We start from the raw sequence: 18413 nt of genomic DNA, 5'->3' as shown, positions 1-18413 counted from the left end.
TATATCATTTTAATATATATCACGAGTAATGGATATATACAAACTAATTAAACTAACTACAGTATTTGCATTAGAGTGGCCGCGGATTGACGAAACTCAAAATGCAGACTAATATGAGAATCTTTTGTGGAAGTCACTGTCAAAATGTCTTTGAACTTAAAAGAGATTAAAAATAGACAAAACATATACACAACAAAGAGAAGCAACAACACACAAAACTGAAAACTGTCGTTCTTATACATTTGGTTTTAGGCATGTGCTCGCACTTCTTTAGTATCGTGTACACACACGAAACTTTTATATTTGTTAGCTTAAAAAAGGTTATTTGAGCCTCGAGAGTCATCTTCAATAGCTTATATTATATACAAACCAAAAATATAAATATTACATATTTAGGTGATAGAAAAAAATTGGTGATCGTTGGCTGGAAAGTCATTGTTATTCAGACAACACATGAGCATGTGATGGGGTGGCGCGTGGGTCCACGTGATCCCACGTCGAAAGCCTCTCTTCTCAATTTCACAAAACTTAGCAAACATCCAAAACATTTCTAAACAATTAGATAATTGGAAATATTAAAAACATTTTGAATAAAGAAGAACGAATCTTTCCTATGTGATATAACTCCAAACACTCCCGGCTTTTTATTATTACCTCCATTTTTATTCCTTGAATGCTCCAAAATTTACACACACAAAATATATATATATACCTTAACTTTCTTTTATATAAATAAAATAACTCAACATGTTCTATTTTTGGATAATATAATTGTGAATCGATGTTGAAACTAATCTTCTTCATCCCTTTTTTTATCTATGCACTATGCACGCTCATATACAACAAATTTATCTTCTGCAATGGTCAGACAAATTTGATAGAATATGGATTATATATTTATATATATTCTTGGATCTATGAATTTTTGGTTTATCTCTTATTATTTTTGCTCGTAATTTACTTTGGAAACTTACAAGATAATAATAAAAATAAACCACTTTCAATTATTGTACATTACATTCTTTAACTCGTTTGCAAGACAATAAAATTAAAACTCACAAACCAAAATAATAAGCTAAGCTAAGCTTAGATCATTCTTTCCTGATTCTATCAAATCATCAATTGGCAACAAATATTCACACACTTTGTCATCACCCTAATCGTTGTAGTAGTTTTCTTTTATACTGATTCATCCGAAAACGCAAACGAACAATTAGATGAACCTCGAGGAGTACTGACAATTTTCTCCGGTGGTAACGGCTGCGGCTGCCATTTCTTTCCGCCTTTCATCATATCGGTTTCCGATTGCTCGATATCAAACTGTCTAATCTCTTTAAGCATTGCCACAATGTCTTTCATCATCGGCCTATCGGCTGCCTTATTGCTCACGCAAAGGAATGCGACCGCTAGAGTTTGTAGCATCTCGTGCATGATCGGATCTGCCCGTCCGCGGAGTCTCGGGTCAAGAATTTCTCTAGGATCTTTCTTTCCGGCTAAATGATCTCTCACCCACTGAACCAAATGAGCACCTCCGGGTAAGTCCGGATCCAATGGATGCTTCCCGGTTAATACTTCTAGTAACACCACTCCATAGCTATATACATCACTCTTCTCCGTTATATGTTGCATCGAAGCATGTTCTGTAAACACAAAACAAATCAATATTCGTTATATATTGCAAAAATTTGAAACTCGTAATCATAACGTTAAGAAACAGAATTTTGAATTTTACCTGGAGCCATGTAACCATAAGAACCGGCTAACGGAGGCCGGTTACTAAATTTCGACGAATCCCCATCGATAACTTCCTCACCGGAGACGATTTTTGCTAAACCGAAATCGGCTAAGTAAGATTCGAACCGTGAACCCAATAAGACATTCATAGCTTTAACATCACCATGCATAATCGGAGAAAGACAATCATGGTGAAGATAAGCTAGTGCATGTGCAACGCCCAAAAGAACGTCGTAACGAGCTTCCCAATCAGCTCCTCCACTTCCTTTGCCGGCACCATGAAGCAGAGAGCTTAAACTCCCGTTAGGGAGATAATCATAGAACAAGAGTTTCAGATTCCGGTTCGAACACCAACCCAAAAGACGGATTATGTTGCGGTGTCGAATCGAACCGAGAGTGTTGATCTCCGAGTTAAACGCACCGTTTTCTTCCTTTGACCACATTTTTTTCACGGCTAATGTTTCACCCGACGGGACTGTGACTCTGTAAACAACACCGGAGCTTCCCGTTCCGATCACGTTAGCTGAAGTTAGATTCTTGACAATGTCGTCGATGGAGAAGTCGAGTTTTTGGTAAAGAGTCACTTCCCAAGAATCTAGTTCCTCATGTTTCCCGGCGACTTTTTGTGCCTTGACGAGAGTGTAAATCGCCATGACAACAAGAGCGACGCTTGCTGCGACGAGGATCGACATGGTTAACTTCACGGCGGAGCGGTGTCGGGTTTGGATCCCGTTCTCGGGTCGGGTCGAAATGAAAAGCCCTTTGTTTGATTCAAGAACAGAGAGTGGCAGTTTCCTGAAGAACAGAGTGTTTGGTAACTCGCCGGAGAATTCGTTGAATGAAATGTTGAGTGAGACGAGGTTCTGTAGATCAGCTAAGACGTTCAAGTTTCCGGCGAGTTTGTTGTGAGAGACATCGAGGATTCCGAGATTAGTGAGGCTGGAGAATCTCGACGGGATCACTCCGGCGAAGTTATTGCAGCTGAGATTCAGAGATATCGCAAGAGACGGGATTCGTCCTAGTTCGTTTGGTATTTCTCCGGTGAATCCATTGTCGCCGAGATTGAGAAGCTGTAAACTCCGGCAAGACGAGATCTCTCTAGGGATCTCGCCGGTGAATCGGTTCTTGGCGAGGTTGAGCTTCGTGAGTTCGGTTAACGATCCGATCCCGGTTGGTAAAGGACCGGTTAACGAATTATCTGATAAATCAATGAATTGTAAGCTCTTCGGAAGCGTACCGGGTAAACCACCGGTTAAACCGTTTGAGTGTAGATCGACGAATTCGAGACTTGTACAACCGGCGATCGCCGGAGGAATGCTTCCGATGAGACGATTCTCGCTTATATCGATAAAGTTGAGATTTTTCAGATTCCCAATCTCCGCCGGAATATTCCCAGCGAGTCTGTTTCCGTTGAGACGAAGCCGGTACAGATTCGTGCAGTTCCCAATATCCGGCGGTATGAATCCAGATAAGTAATTAGAGAGAAGGAGAAGCTTCGTGAGGTTTCGTATCTCGAATATTCCGTTAGGGATCGAACCAGAGAGATTGTTGTAAGAGAGATCGATCGCTTGAAGCTCTTGGCATTGAGATAGAGACTCTGGGATTTTTCCGGTTAACTGATTCTGCCACGCGAAGAACATCGTCAAGCTTGTTAATTTCCCGATCAACGGCGGAATCTCGCCGGAGATTTGGTTGTTATCGATCTCTAAATGCGTCAGCTTCGTGCAATTCGCTAGCTCTTCAGGGATTGTACCGGAGAGCTGGTTAACGCTGAGCTGAAGCTCTTGGAGATTTGGGAGGTTACCGAAGCTTCTTGGGATGTTTCCGGTGAGGAGGTTTTCAGATAAGTCGACGAGGAAAAGCTCAGGACAGGTGGCGAGCTCCGTTGGGATTTTGCCGACGAGATTGTTTTGCCATAGGAGAAGACTTTGAAGCTTCTTGAGACGTCCTAGTGATACAGGAATCGATCCGGAGATTGAGTTTTGGTACAAGTAGAGGTTTTGAAGCTCTGTGCAGTTCCCAATCTCATCAGGGATTGGACCAGACAAGAGTGCGGTGTACACAGCTATTGTCTGAACTTTTTTCAGGTTTCCGATAGATGCCGGGAGTTTACCGGAGAGACTTGTCTCGGCGAGGCCTAAAGTCACAAGACTCTCGCAATTACCAATCTCCCAAGGAAGCTCACCTCTGAGATTCTTGTTACCACCTGCACGGAAGATTTCTAGATTCTTGAGTTCTCCGATGGTTTTAGGAATCTCTCCGGCGAGTTTATTGTCGAAGAGTGTGAGCTCAACGAGGTTAACGAGATTCCCTAGCTCCGACGGGATCACACCTTCGAGATTGTTTGTGTTGAGAGACAGAGTCTTGAGTTTCTTGAGCTTGAAGATTTCAACTGGTATTTCACCGGAGAGAGAATTATCAGCTAAATCAAGAACTTCTAGCTCCGACAAGTCTCCGAGCTCCTTAGGGATTGAACCGGTGAGATTCACGGAGTTTAAACTTAGTGAAGTCAGAGACTTAAACCGCCGGAGATCCGTCGTCGGCAAAGAACCTTGAATATCCATGTCTTGGAGTTGTATCTCCGAGACTTGACCTCCCGCGTTGCATTTGATTCCGACCCATTGACAAGGGTTCGAATCGGAGGATTTCCAAGAAGACAAAGCGTCTCCGGATATGTTTAACTGAGATTTCCATGAGAGGAGAGCTAGACCTTGTTCGTCTATCGAGAAACAGGGGATGAAGAAGAAAACAGAGGAGTTAAAGAGAAGGAAGAGGGAGAGGAAGAAGCAGAATCTAGGGTTACGTGGCATTGGTGAAGAGGGAGAGGAGGAGGAAGAAGAAGAAGAAGTGAGAGAGAAGTGCGTTGGGATTGTGAAGCGAAGAACCCCATGGATTTGGTTTTTACTTTGTTTTTATAGAAATATAAAAAAACAGAGCATACCAAAGGAGAGAGAGAAGAAGAAGTAGCAAACGAAGATCTGGATCCCAAAAAGCACCTCTACCTTTTTTCCTTTATTATTATTTTCCATTTTTTAACTTTGATTCTTCTCTTCTTCTTTTTTTTTCTTTCTTGTTTTCAATATATTTGTTTTGTGAATAAAATAGAAAAAAATGAAATTGAGTTAAGGACATACTTAAAACTTAAAAGTCGATTTATTTTGTGGTAAATATATAAATGATGCATATTACTGAATACTGATGGTATTTTTGTATAGAAGTGTTTTATATTTTCTTCTTTTATAGTAGTTGGAAGTAGATTTATTTGTGGTAAATGACCTTTAGATGAGGCATGCTGATAATATTGTTCATAAATGGTAATTAGAAAAAATAATTTATTATTCATTATCGAAAACTCTAAAGTATACGGCTCTAGATACAAGTTGCATGCAACTCCAATTGAACAAACTATATAATAAGAGTCATAAATCATAAGAAAAAAATTTAGGTTATCAAATCAGAAAATGACTTGTTAAAATTGGCCCTATTGTTTTTGTTATTTTCAAGAAACAAAAAAAAAAGACAATGTTTACACAAATCAATAATGATTTTTTTGTTACTAATGATGATATTTGTTGAATACTAACCACCTATTATTGATAAAAAAAATGCTTAACATAATTGTTGTGTTTAATAACTTTGGATTGAGATGATCTGTTTCTTTCCCTTCCTACTTCTGTTATTCTTTTTGTTTAATTACTATGGGGGAGTCGGAAGTGGGTAATGTAAAGGTAAAATTTAGAAAAATGAAAATTTAAAATTTTAGTGACGATGAGGAAGATGGAGAAATCTACTTTGGATTTCTTATATTAAGTAATAAATTATAAAAATTTAGTAGTTGAAACATGGAATCTTGAAGAGAGTGAAATGCACATGCAAGCTAGGAATTTATGTGGAAGTTAAACTATAAATTTACTATAATGCTTATCTCTGCTCATCTTGTCGGTTCATTTCATTCGCTGTAATTATATTATACATAATGCTAATATTAGCTATATGATTGCTCATACAACTAATGCATGCTAAAAGTCTAAGAACTCTATATATATATTTGGTGTACGTTACATCAAGACCAAGCAGAAGCACCAATCGACTACATATATATATATATAGTTTGTATTTGCTAGAGATTAAGATTGTATAGAGAAGTTCTTACAAAATTAAATATGAGAAGAGAAAAGTTTAGGTAAGTAGTAACATTCAGATAAAACAAATAATGTTACCTACCTAATAGTTTTGTAAGGTATTAAATTAAGATGAAGCTGTTTAGATCCAACTTCTTGGACTCAAGTTTAAGAAGACTGATTACAAAATTAAGAGAGAGGAGAACTGGACAAAACAAAGCAAGAAAAGAGGAAAAGATAAAGTAAATTAAAATTAAGATCATGGGTCAAGCATCATTAGGTCAAGAATTAAGGTTAATTATATATAAAGATATAACACCACACCTCTCAAGTCACATGCCATAGTAGAATCAAAAATATATAAATAAGAGTATCAATATATAGAGAGATGGTCATGTGCATATCAGCATATATCTATACACATAGTTACACTAAAATAAGTATATAGTAAAGTGATGATCAGAGAAAGCATTTCAACAACATGGTTTTATTCTGCAGGCAATTAATTATGGTATAGTGTGTACTCTAATTACCGTAAATTACACTTGAAAAGATGGTTATACTAACTATCAATCATGATATGCGTTTCGTAATATGTAATTTTTGGTTTTACGTTATAGACAACATATATTCTTAAGAGTTACAAATGCATTAATTAATGGTAACAAGTAAACAAGTATGTCTCTTGGAGTCTAATTATTACATTTTTATAAAATGTACATACAAAATCATAGGCATATATATACTAGTGGGGATGTAGTCTAAAAGTAATCAAACTTGACTACTAGTGAGTACTGAGTAGTGAGTAAAGTGTGCACAGGTGCACTGGCGCGGTGGTAAGTACACTGACCTGATCAACTTTAAGACCAAACATTTCGAATTCGATTTCGCCGTATGTACTTTGATCATTTGGAATCTGCTCCAAAGGTTTTGACAATCCTTGATATATAACTTTTTTTTTTTTTGTTCTTTGGTTTATAACTCATATTGTTGTAGTTTTCAAAATAAATAAAGATATATAAGTAAGAGACGAATTACATACATGTGTGGGAAGAGTTAAACGAATATGGTCCATAAAAGAGGAAAGAAATAATAAGAACAAAAACCAAAAACCAACAAACAAGAAGGAAGTAAAGAGACAGCAAAAGATGCAAGAGAAAAGACAAGCACCCAACTGTATTTTTTTCCAAAATTTGTGAAAAGTTTTATATATTTCTTTCTCAAATCTTATATGATTATCATTAAATGGTCCATATTGTTCTTTTGTCTATCGCATCTATCATTATTTTCGAATCATTTAGACAATTCAGGACTGTTATGACTAAGTAGCTTCCAAACTATACATGCATGCATGGTCACTTGAGTCTAAATTGACATCTTTTTTAGTTTTACTAATTAGGTTTCTGAATCGAAAGCGATTCATCTCAAAACTTTCACATGCATGCGATGAAGGGTGATGGTTTTTATGATAATGAAATGTGATTGTTTTTATTACTTTTAACAAAGTTAATATATAGTAGTGATGATAGCAATTAAGATAAATTAAAAGATGTAGACTTGATTACGACAATTGAACAAGATCTGGATCTATGTCACGTTTCACCCACATGATGATAATAGATAATACACCTACGTATATGATATATATTTAACTTAGGATAAATATTAGTTTAATTTTCCATATAATAAAAAAGAATAATTACAAAAAGAAAATACAAATTATAATTCAACATTGTGTTTTGGAGATAGACATCATTTGAAGATGTCACTTACATATATAATAGCTAGTGAGAACACGGTATGACAATCTCATAAACGTTTTGAAAATGCAAAATTATTTGGTTTAACTCCTTTTAGGTTTCAAAGCCGATATTTGTATGGAATGTTTTATCAACTCATTTGGGATCTTGGATCCAGTTAAGCTTGTTTAATTTAGTGGATACATCAGCACTAATAAGTGAAGTGTTATAGATTTATCAAAGTGTGTGATCTGATCGAGGACTACGATGTGCAATTTTTTTTTACTTAGTTTTTTTATATATAATTTAATACACAAATTATTTGTCTGTTATCAATTTGATATATTCAATTAAAAAAAGAAATAAAGGAACTGGTCCATTGTGGGGTATTTTAGTAGCAGAAGCAGTCCAAGAATGTAGTGGCAGAAGTACAGAAGTGTGAAAAGAAGTGGGCATCGATCAAAACTACTTTGTTTATTTGTTTGATTTGTCGATCCAATGAATATATATAACAAATATATATATATATATATGATGGTTGATCAATGATAATGCTACGTCTTATGAGTGGTCATGTTGATAAAATTCCATTGGTTGTAACCACTCTCAGACGACTACGATCTACTAAGACACTGTAGTAAGAAAACCATTGCTGACAATATAAATATAATTTGCACAACCAACCAATCCATAAAATAACAATGCAAAAAAATATCTCTAAGATAATGTTCTATCTTTTATATTTGAATAAATACTATCTACAATATTAAAAAAAATAAAAGTCATTTGAGAACCATATTTAATTTGGTAATCTTATGGATTACAATTTACAAAAATCATAAATTTTTTGAAAACTATACAAGGCTAATTATTTTAATTTTTTTTTTCGTTCTATTGTCGTGACATTTTCGACATAGTCAATAAAAACTTTGTCTGAGTAATACTACTAAATAATAAAGTTACAAACGAAGTTTTGCGGAGGTTATAATTATATAGCTAATTAAGATATAGTACTATGAACAAGATATATGTTCATGCCATTGTCAATCAGTTTGTTCGAATTAACAGGTGTTCATGTTCCCCGAGGGTCGAGTCAGGCTCGAATGATGCGAGTGATCTTTTCCAAGAATGGAATCCTCGCATGCTTGTATCATGCATCAAGTTAAACTAAACACGAGAAAGATGATGATCAGATCAGCCATGCATGGAATGATTCAAACATGAGAGAAGTAACTAAGCCATATCAACGTATATAGGATGAGATATAGATAGTTTAATTTGGGACATCTCCATATATATCAAAGTGCGAACCCTATTATATATAGTTTGTTGTTGTATAATAGAATTAAGAAAGTATATAAGTGTATGCATAGAGAGAAAGAAAGAAAAAGTGAGAGATATATGCATGAATGTGTGTAAGTAGACAGTAGACATTATATGTGTTTGTAGGTATTGTGAAATTGAGATGGGGACAATGATAACGAGATATGGCTTTCTTTAAAGAGGGAAATCATAATAGTGACCTTTTTTTCTTCTTGTGATGACAACAACCACACGTGCTCTCTCATTCCCTTCTACCTAAGGATTTGCGCACTCAACAACACTACCTTTAGCCCTTCTTCTTCGTTGCCTGATAACCTTTTCTACTCCTCCAATTATTTCAGAGCCTAAATCTTAAGTATTAGTAGATCGAAACTAGTAACAACTTTTCTTATTATTTTCTTACTTCATTTTCATTGATGTTGTTTAACTAGCTCTCAAGTACTCTATATTTTACATTCTCTATAGACATCAAAATAATCTATAACTTTTGCAACTATTTTTGACAAGATTATCAACAACTTTACCTATATATCAATGAGATCGACTATTCTATAATATATGAAAAATAAATCGCATAATCCAGTTGATACTCAATTTTTCATGAAATTAATCCAGTAATTAAGCCTAACTTTTAGCTTAATAATCTGACAGCTGATTTGTAGTTTTCTGTAACTTTGTTACTGTCAAGTTCTAACAATAAAATAGAAACTCAACAATTTATACTTTTTTTTGGTCAACAAATATGTTTTGGAAACATATATATAATAATATTTGTGTATTCACTATTCACTACCTTTCACTCTTTTTCTTCGTCCTTTAATCTCTTTCCGTAATCTTGTTAATTGGATTTTCAGCTTTACTTTGCTCCTTTCCGCTTCATGTTGTTTATAATCTCTTTTCTTTTTTACGATCATTCTAATCTTTTTTTTTTACAATAATTATGAATTTTTTATTCAAGTGATTGCGTAACGATGAAAAATTCTCACCGAGAGAGAGAACCAGCCAGCCTTTTAAAAAATTTCCTTTGTGTTATCCTTTTTTACCTTTTGCATACCACTTTTCACAGAATACGAAATAGATAACAATTAATAAAAGGAAAGTGATGTTTATAGAAAGATAAAAAATAACATAACACTAACTTGATGTGTCTTGAAAACCAAAAACATTGCTTAGTGGGTAAGTTGCGAAATTGCGATCAATTAATTAACCTCTTTGTTTTCTATAAATAAAATAATTAATTTGATGAGATTAATGGGCCTTTGGTGTTTTATAGATCATATTATAAAAATGGATATTACGTGTGATGAAAGGTGTAAAATTAAAAGAGTCAAATATTCCTTTCCCGTATTTCCAGGACTTGGGTTTCTCGCTCACAATTAAAATAAACTCTTTAAAGTCTAAAACATACTACTAATCCACTAATAAAATCAAAATATAAAGTATAATGTAACACATCCTTAATTGTGTATATCAGACTATCAGTTGTATATATTTTAAAACATCTAGATTCTAGAATGATAATACACCATAACATTGATAAGTCTAAACTTTTAAGAAATTGAAAACATATGCATGGTTATGTAGTTTTACGTATATGATGCTTTGTCCTCCCGAAAGATTTACTTAGCTAACTCTAAACACATTAACTGAAATTGATGGTAAAATTAAACAAGACCTAAACAATAACAATTTGTTAAGGCAATAGGAAGGTGCCAAACCAAAAACAAAAAGGAAATACATAAAATGTGATTAGTGAATATGTTAAGCAATAATAGGCTCCCTCCCTTGTTTTTTAACCTAAATAGCCTTTGCTTTTTAACAAAAAGAGAAAATTAAAGAGTCTTTCACTTGCACTAATGCCAAGTTCGTGGTGTTTTTGTATTATATTTCTCCACTAACGGTCAATTTTGCGGGGGTGATGGTTTCCCTTAATTTAGTTTTTGATTACATTAATAAAAATTATGATCTCTAATCTTTTGCATTATTGGTGTGATTTTTTGTATCCAAAAGTTCAAAGCCAGTCTCCGAGTCTTTTTGACTGATGGGGTCCTATTAAAGGCCCATCTTATTCAGTACCGGACCTTTTTGGGCCCAGCTAATTAGATATATCATTTATCATTTGTTTGCACTTTACTAGCTACAAACTTTACAACAAGAGATCAAGATGTATGCCACTGCACGTATCTTCATCTTCAAATCGAGCAGAGCTTGAGTTTCAAGTTTCAACTGTAGAAACTTGAATAGCTATTGAAATTTCGAAAACTAGCATTTTCTCTATTCTTCGCTTACTTATAGTTTCACTTAACAAGCCATGATGCTAAGAAAAAGCGATATATATATTTGTACACTTGCTTCTTGAAAATTGTAAATAAGAGAACAATTCAGTCTACTACATGTTGTTTCTTCCTTAATTTGATGCAATAATTCACAGCCAAAAAAAAAAAAAAAAAAAAACTGAAGCTAACTCGTAACCTTGAAGAAAGTAAAAATCAAGACCACTCTTCAAGTTCCAGCTGGTGATTCGAACCAGTTTGGTAGAAAAAAATCAAAATCAAAATGTCATAACAAAACTTTGTCTTTTGAGCCTTTGCACCAACATATATTACCAGATTTGTCATTTTAACCACTGTTAACAGATTTTTCATCATTACACACCAGAGAAACAAGTTATTTTCTTCGGATAAGTCAGAGGCAAAAAGCTTATCTCCCAAACATTCTGAAGACAGAGGAGGTAAGAGTAGAAGTGAGGAACTTCATTCCCGATGATCCACCAGGGAAGTAGGATATACAGTAGTAAGCCAGTGCAATAACCTATGAATTCACAGAGAACAAATACAAGCGTTTATTATGAGGTTACTATATTTATAGAATGAGCATATATGCAAGAAACCTTTACCACATGAAGGAGATGACTATACTTATAGAACGTGCATATAGGCGAGGCGAGTAATCTTTATATCAACATGAAGGAGATTACTATACTTATCAAATGTGCATATAATCATATATATTTGGTGCAATCCAGATCGATATTTGGTGAATAATAACAAAAACAAAGCTGTTTCTATCACAAGTAAATATGCAAAACAACCTGATATATGACCAGTTTCTTCATACTAACCCTACTTGTATTTAGAAACAGCTTTAAGAGAAGTCTAAATGTTTGTTGCTAAACCCATTATGTTTCCCAGGTATAAACTTACTAATTGGAAATTTCTCATTTAAGGTATCAAGGGTCTAAAGAACTTCACAAGTCAGATTTTTGAAATAGTAAAACGGAATTTTTTGGCAATGAGAAACAGAGGATGTAGAAAGTGGTAGCGAGTGGAGAAGGACAATGGAAACAAGTACCTGTAACGCAGAGAAAATCACAGAGAGAATGTAGCTATGGAGAACCATCGAGACATAAATGGTACCAACCATGGTGGCAATGAATCCTAAAGTTAGTGGAAGCCTCTGGAGAAGCCAGCAAACAAGAAAATAACTGTGTAAGTAATGCACACACAGCAGATATAAGAAGGGACAGAAAAATTAACTAGGTCTTGTTGTTACCTCTGGTGATGACATGTGAGCTAGTTGATTTTTTGGGCCACGGAGGGCGAAGAATGATCCGATGATAAATCCACATCCAAGGGTAAAACAAATAGCAAATTTCTGTGGCATAAGCACCATGACTGGAAGAAACATGGTGAAGGCAATGAAGATGAAGAATACGCCACTTGCTAGAAGTAAACCGAAATACATCAAAGCTTTTCCTGAAGGCATACTGCTTGTTGCAGACTGCAGGTTATCTCTAACTCCTCTCGAAAAGCTGGTAACAGTTCAGATTCGGGTACAATAAGGTTACAAAATCAACAAGTTAAAGGAAAAAAGTAGGCATCGCACAATCAAGAAAAGAGTTAAGAAAACAAGGAGATTACTGGAAACAAGTTTGCAGGATAGTACTCTTAATCAACTCTTAAGTCACGGATCATCTTCTCATTCCAACCCCACTAATGAAGAGATGAACATGTATTTGCATATGAAACTCAGAAAAGAAGCATAGCACATAACAGAAAACAATCTTACAGGTCCATCATAGACCCATTAGCTTCAAGTCTACAACAAGCAAGTTCACTGAACATAAAGGACAAAGAAGATCTACGATAAGTGCTTTGATGCCAAAGAGAGAAGAGAAAAATAAAACCTTAAAAAACTCTTCACTAATCAAAAACTGTTCACAAACTATAGCTCCAAATCCTAAGAATGCGTTACACTGAGCAACAAATCTAGCAAAGCTTAAAGACACTATGGTAAATCACAATTTCCCAGATTCCAGATTTAACAAGTCAGAATCCTCAAAAACATAACAAAAAACACCTGATTGCTTCAGATACGGTGACGATATAGACCTAACGAGCTGAAGAATCCATCGCTAAAATGGAAGAAAAAAAAAATGGAAATGTTAGGCTTACACATTAAAGGTGCCGGAAACAGTGTCGTTGGCAGATCTAACGGCGGATTCGATATCGAAGCTAAGACCTCCGGTATCTTCTTCGAAATCTCTGGATGCTGCATACGAATTCCAATCAGATAGCAGAGACGTTCCTGTTTGCTGCTGCTGCTGCTGCGGCTGCGGCTGATCTCCGCCGCTCATCGAAAACCACTCTTTCGCCAATTTCTCCATTTTTGTTATTCTTCTTCAGTCTCAGTTACTTGAGGAAATAAATATTTCGAGGGGATTTCAGAAATCTCAAATACTGACCGATCGGTGGTTTTACGTCGGAGCTGAGAAAAATCGGTAGACTTCAAACCGATGATGAAGGAAGCGTCGTATTAAAACGGCAGCGTTTTGGGGACTGTTTCTTTTTCGTTTGTACTACTACTGAAACTGATTGATTTTTGTACAAATACATGTAAATAAATTATATGTTGATTTTCTTGTTAAAAGATAAATATGGAATTGGAAATTTTGAATTCTACTGCTCTTATTTTGAAGTAGAAGGGTTGTGATTCTATTATTTTATAACAAGTGTTTGTAGTCTGAAATGCTTGGCAAAGTGTTTAAGCTAATATCACAACTAGGACAGTAATAACTAATAACACTGATAAAAAATGAGTTTGCGCAATAAACTCGTCACAAGAACAGAGTTGATTAGAAAAAAGCTACCACCGAAAATGTAATAACATAAAAGATTATCAAAAAGAAGTTCAAGACGAAATCATAAAGAAGAGAAGAAACCGATAATAAAGTCTAAATAGAAAAATTAAATTGCAATCACGTGCAATATTTAGTCGACTTCCTCCATCTTGCTACCATCAGCATCAGCATCATCTTCAAGAGGAGGCATCTCAGCATCGGCTTCAACGGCATCATCCTCGTCGATGCTCAGTCCAAGCTTCAACATCCTGTGGATTCTGTTTCCAAATGTGTTGGGCTCATCGAGGCTGAAACCTGAAGTGAGAAGAGCGGTCTCAAAGAGGAGAAGCACTAGATCCTTCACAGACTTGTCGTTCTTGTCAGCATCAGCTCTCTTTCTCAGCTCATCCATGATCGAGTTCTCTGGGTTAATCTCCATCGTCTTCTTGCTCGACATGTAACCACCCATGCTGCTATCTCTCAAAGCTTGTGCTTTCATGATCCTCTCCATGTTAGCGGTCCACCCATACTCACCGGTTACAAGACAGCACGGTGAGTCAACCACACGGTCAGACACGATAACCTTCTCCACCTTGTCTCCCAAAACGTCCTTGATCACTTTGCAGAGTCCCTCAAACTTCTCCTTGAGCTCTTCTTTCTTCTTCTTCTCATCTTCAGTCTCTTCCAGTTTCAGACCTTCCTTGGTTGCAGAGACAAGCTTCTTCCCCTCAAATTCCTTGAGCTGACCAATAGAGTACTCATCAATCGCATCAACCATGTAGAGGACTTCGTAACCCTTCTTCTTGAGCTTCTCGAGGAATGGAGAGTTCTCAACAGCCTTTTTGCTCTCACCAGTAATGTAGAAGATATCGTTCTGACCTTCCTTCATCCTTGTCACATAGTCCTTCAGACTGGTCAACTCATCACCGCTCTTGGTTGAGTGGTAGCGGAGCAACTCAGCGATCTTTGTCCTGTTTTGTGAGTCCTCGTGGATACCAAGCTTCAGGTTCTTAGAGAAAGCCTCGTAGAACTTGTTGTAGTCCTCCTTGTTCTCAGCAATCTCAAAGAAGAGCTCAATGCACTTCTTCACAAGGTTCTTGCGGATGACCTTGAGGATCTTGTTCTGCTGCAACGTTTCCCTGGAGATGTTGAGAGGAAGATCTTCAGAGTCGACAATACCCTTGACAAATCCAAGGTACTCAGGAATGATGTCTTCACAGTTGTCCATGATGAAGACACGACGGACATAGAGCTTGATGTTGTTGGGCTTCTTCTTAGTGTCAAAGAGATCGAAAGGAGCTCTCTTGGGAACAAAGAGGATAGCTTTGAACTCAAGCTGTCCTTCAACAGAGAAATGCTTCACAGCCAAATGCTCCTCCCAGTCATTGCTCAGACTCTTGTAGAAAGCAGCGTACTCCTCCTTGTTGATTTCCTCTGGCTTCCTCATCCAAATAGGCTTCTGTTTGTTAACCAAATCCCACTCATGAGAAACCTCCTTAATCTTCTTCTTTTTCTTCTCCTCCTTTTCTTTCTCCTCATCTACTTCCTCAACCTTGCCTTCCTCATCCTTCTTCTCTTCCTCCTCTTCATCATCAGAGATCTCCTTCTCAATGGTCTTCTCGACCCACAGTGAGATAGGGTAACTGATGAACTCAGAGTGCTTCTTGACCAAGTCCTTAAGCCTGCGCTCCTCAATGTACTCCATTTGGTCTTCCTTGAGGTAAAGGGTCATCTTGGTACCTCTACCAAGAGGCTCACCAGAGGTGTCTCTGGTAACAGTGAAAGACCCACCAGCCTGTGATTCCCAAACATACTGCTCATCGTCATTGTGTTTGGTAGTAACAACAACCTTGTCAGCAACCAAGTAAGCCGAGTAGAAACCAACACCAAACTGCCCAATCATGCTAACATCAGCACCAGCAGCCAATGCTTCCATGAACTCCTTGGTACCAGACCTAGCAATCGTTCCAAGGTTGTTAACCAAATCTGTACAATACAACAAAAACGCATTAGCCAACACAGAGATGCAACACCTAAGAAACAACAAAAGAGTGAAATCAAAGTACGTACCAGCCTTAGTCATCCCGACACCACTATCAATGATGGTCAAGGTGTTGTTAGTCTTGTCAGGAATGATGTGAATGAAAAGATCAGGCTGGCCATCGAGCTTGCTCTTATCTGTCAAGGACTCGAACCTAATCTTGTCCAAAGCCTGTTTTCATCAGAGAACAAAATGGCGTACTCGTAATTAGAAACCAGTTACACAGAACATATGCGAAATTAACTATACTTGTTAAAGTCACAATAGACTGCTGAATCCAAAATCTAAACAAATAGACTGCTGAATCCAAAATCTAAACAAATAGACTGCTTAATCCTTCCTTGGTTTAAAAACACTAAACCTAAATCGACAGATTTGAATATAAACACATGCTCCACTTAAGATTATCAGTTCAAACACTCCAATCCACAAGAACACTAAACCCTAATCAGACTTAAATCTACAACTAAATCAAATCGAAGTAGCTCAACTATGAGAAAAACATTAAGAGAGAGAGAGAGGGAGAGAGATCGTACATCCGAGGAGTTACTGATGAGTTCACGAAGGAAGATCTCCTTGTTGGAGTAGAAGGTGTTGATGATAAGCGAGAGCAACTGGTTGATCTCAGCTTGGAAAGCAAAGGTTTCCGCGTCCGCCATTGTCACTGATCTGAAAGAAACAATCTAAGAGCTAAGGGTTTTATGAATCGGAATTGAGAGCAAAAGCGAAAGACGAACACAAAAACTTGAGAGGGGGCTGGGGAGAAGTATTGATGCGAGATTAAGGAGGAGAAGCAAATCTCTAATATATATATATATAGTGAGCGGTCTCCTTTCAAGGGTTTTCTAGATCCTTCTATGTACTTGTAAAAATAATGCTTATTTGCTAGTTTTAAATGTAAATCTGCAAAATACTAAAGTAGCTAAGCAAAATGCAAAATACAAAATTTCCTTTTTTTTTCTTTTTTTTTTAATCTCTTTCGGAAAACAGGTGTATTTTACTTAATAATATTTATTTTAATTGAGAACAGGTGTAGTTTTACATCTTCTTTTAATTAATTTGGTAATTTACCCTTTTTTTTGTTGTTGATGATAATTTACTATTTTTAAAACCAAAAATTAAATAAAATAACTTTGCTGTATTTTAATTTTTCTATAACTTTTGTTCTTTTTTTTTTACCTAACTCTTTCATATCTCCAGTTTTCAAATTACCAAATTAGTATATATCTTTTTCAAATTAAAAATTAAAATATCAACAACAACATGATAATATTTATTTTTTTAAAAGAACAAGAAGAAAACACATATTTTTAGATTATTGTGGGGAGATTCATAAAAAATAGAGCATATCTATAAAAAAATAGATTAGGTTATTATTTTTTATAATAAGATACTAATTATTTTATTTTAATAAAATTCATAACTAAAGTTTAATAGTTTTTTATTAGTTGGAATATCTCACCATCTAATTAAAAGCAAATAAAATCGAATAACTCGACTATATAAATTTTATAATCAAACCTTTAATATCATCGAATTCAAAAACTAACATAAAATTAAGATTGACCTCAAACTACTAACACATGACAAAACATAACATATAAATTCAAATATACAGCAAAGTCGAATTCAAAATCAAACTTAAAACCAAATACATCTAAAAAAAACTTTTATTTTTTCGCTTTTATGATGAACCAACTAATTTTTTTTGTCAAATAACTAATTATTATTTGGTAGACTCATATAAACCAAAACAAGAGAACATACAATTTATATACGAAATTAAACATCATTTTATACCCCCCCCCCCCCTCCCCCAAATGTATAACAACTTATTAGTATTAATATTTATTTGTTGAGAAACCAAATGAAATAAAAACTCCATTGTCTCTTGTAAATTCATGAGATAGTTCAAACTTCAAAGCTCTAAATATTATGCCCAACTCTCTTTTTGTAATAATTTACAGAGAAAAATAGTTTCTAAGATTTGACTCATATTTTTCATAATTTTTTTAGCTCATTTTTTAAATGAATTTTAGTAAAACAAATATAAACAATATGTCTGCATATATAAAAATTATTCTTTTTCTATTGGTTAGTTTAGCTAACAGGAAATAAATAACAAACAAAAAAAAATGTAAATTGAAAACCTGTTCCGAAAAAGAAAAGGAAACTAAAATTACAAATGGGATTATGACAATTTCGTATTTTATTTTATTTCCATTATATCTTATGAAAGGTATCCACCACATCCCTATATATATATACCAACTTCTCCCCCTTAATCTCAGCATCAATACTTCTCTTACGATTTGCTATTTCTCTCAATTCCGATT

The 18413-nt window shown here is 35.3% G+C and overlaps 3 protein-coding genes across 3 annotated transcripts; all 3 read right to left on the bottom strand.

The window, feature by feature from the left end:
* Window positions 1-978: 978 nt before the first annotated feature.
* On the bottom strand, window positions 979-4719 carry LOC17876988 (LRR receptor-like serine/threonine-protein kinase). The gene is made up of 2 exons (XM_006279408.2): window positions 1733-4719; window positions 979-1640 (listed from the first exon to the last, which is right to left on the bottom strand). Exons 1-2 carry the CDS (start codon window positions 4542-4544, stop codon window positions 1180-1182), a joined length of 3273 nt encoding a protein of 1090 aa, XP_006279470.1. The 5' UTR covers window positions 4545-4719; the 3' UTR covers window positions 979-1179.
* A 6585-nt stretch (window positions 4720-11304) lies between these two features.
* On the bottom strand, window positions 11305-13776 carry LOC17875637 (protein transport protein sft2). The gene is made up of 4 exons (XM_006280984.2): window positions 13372-13776; window positions 12470-12728; window positions 12269-12373; window positions 11305-11728 (listed from the first exon to the last, which is right to left on the bottom strand). The coding sequence occupies exons 1-4, from the start codon at window positions 13581-13583 to the stop codon at window positions 11618-11620; spliced, it is 687 nt and encodes a 228-aa protein (XP_006281046.1). The 5' UTR covers window positions 13584-13776; the 3' UTR covers window positions 11305-11617.
* Window positions 13777-13986: 210 nt separating this feature from the next.
* LOC17876193 (heat shock protein 90-3) lies at window positions 13987-16830 on the bottom strand. The gene is made up of 3 exons (XM_006280041.2): window positions 16614-16830; window positions 16107-16248; window positions 13987-16022 (listed from the first exon to the last, which is right to left on the bottom strand). The coding sequence occupies exons 1-3, from the start codon at window positions 16734-16736 to the stop codon at window positions 14188-14190; spliced, it is 2100 nt and encodes a 699-aa protein (XP_006280103.1). The 5' UTR covers window positions 16737-16830; the 3' UTR covers window positions 13987-14187.
* Between the last annotated feature and the right edge of the window lie 1583 nt (window positions 16831-18413).

The sequence above is a fragment of the Capsella rubella genome, unplaced genomic scaffold (assembly GCF_000375325.1).
Source record: "Capsella rubella cultivar Monte Gargano unplaced genomic scaffold, Caprub1_0 scaffold_8, whole genome shotgun sequence".
In the NCBI taxonomy this organism is placed as follows: domain Eukaryota; kingdom Viridiplantae; phylum Streptophyta; class Magnoliopsida; order Brassicales; family Brassicaceae; genus Capsella; species Capsella rubella.
Note: the sequence above shows the minus strand (reverse complement) of the source record. Positions and strands in the feature narration are given on the sequence as shown.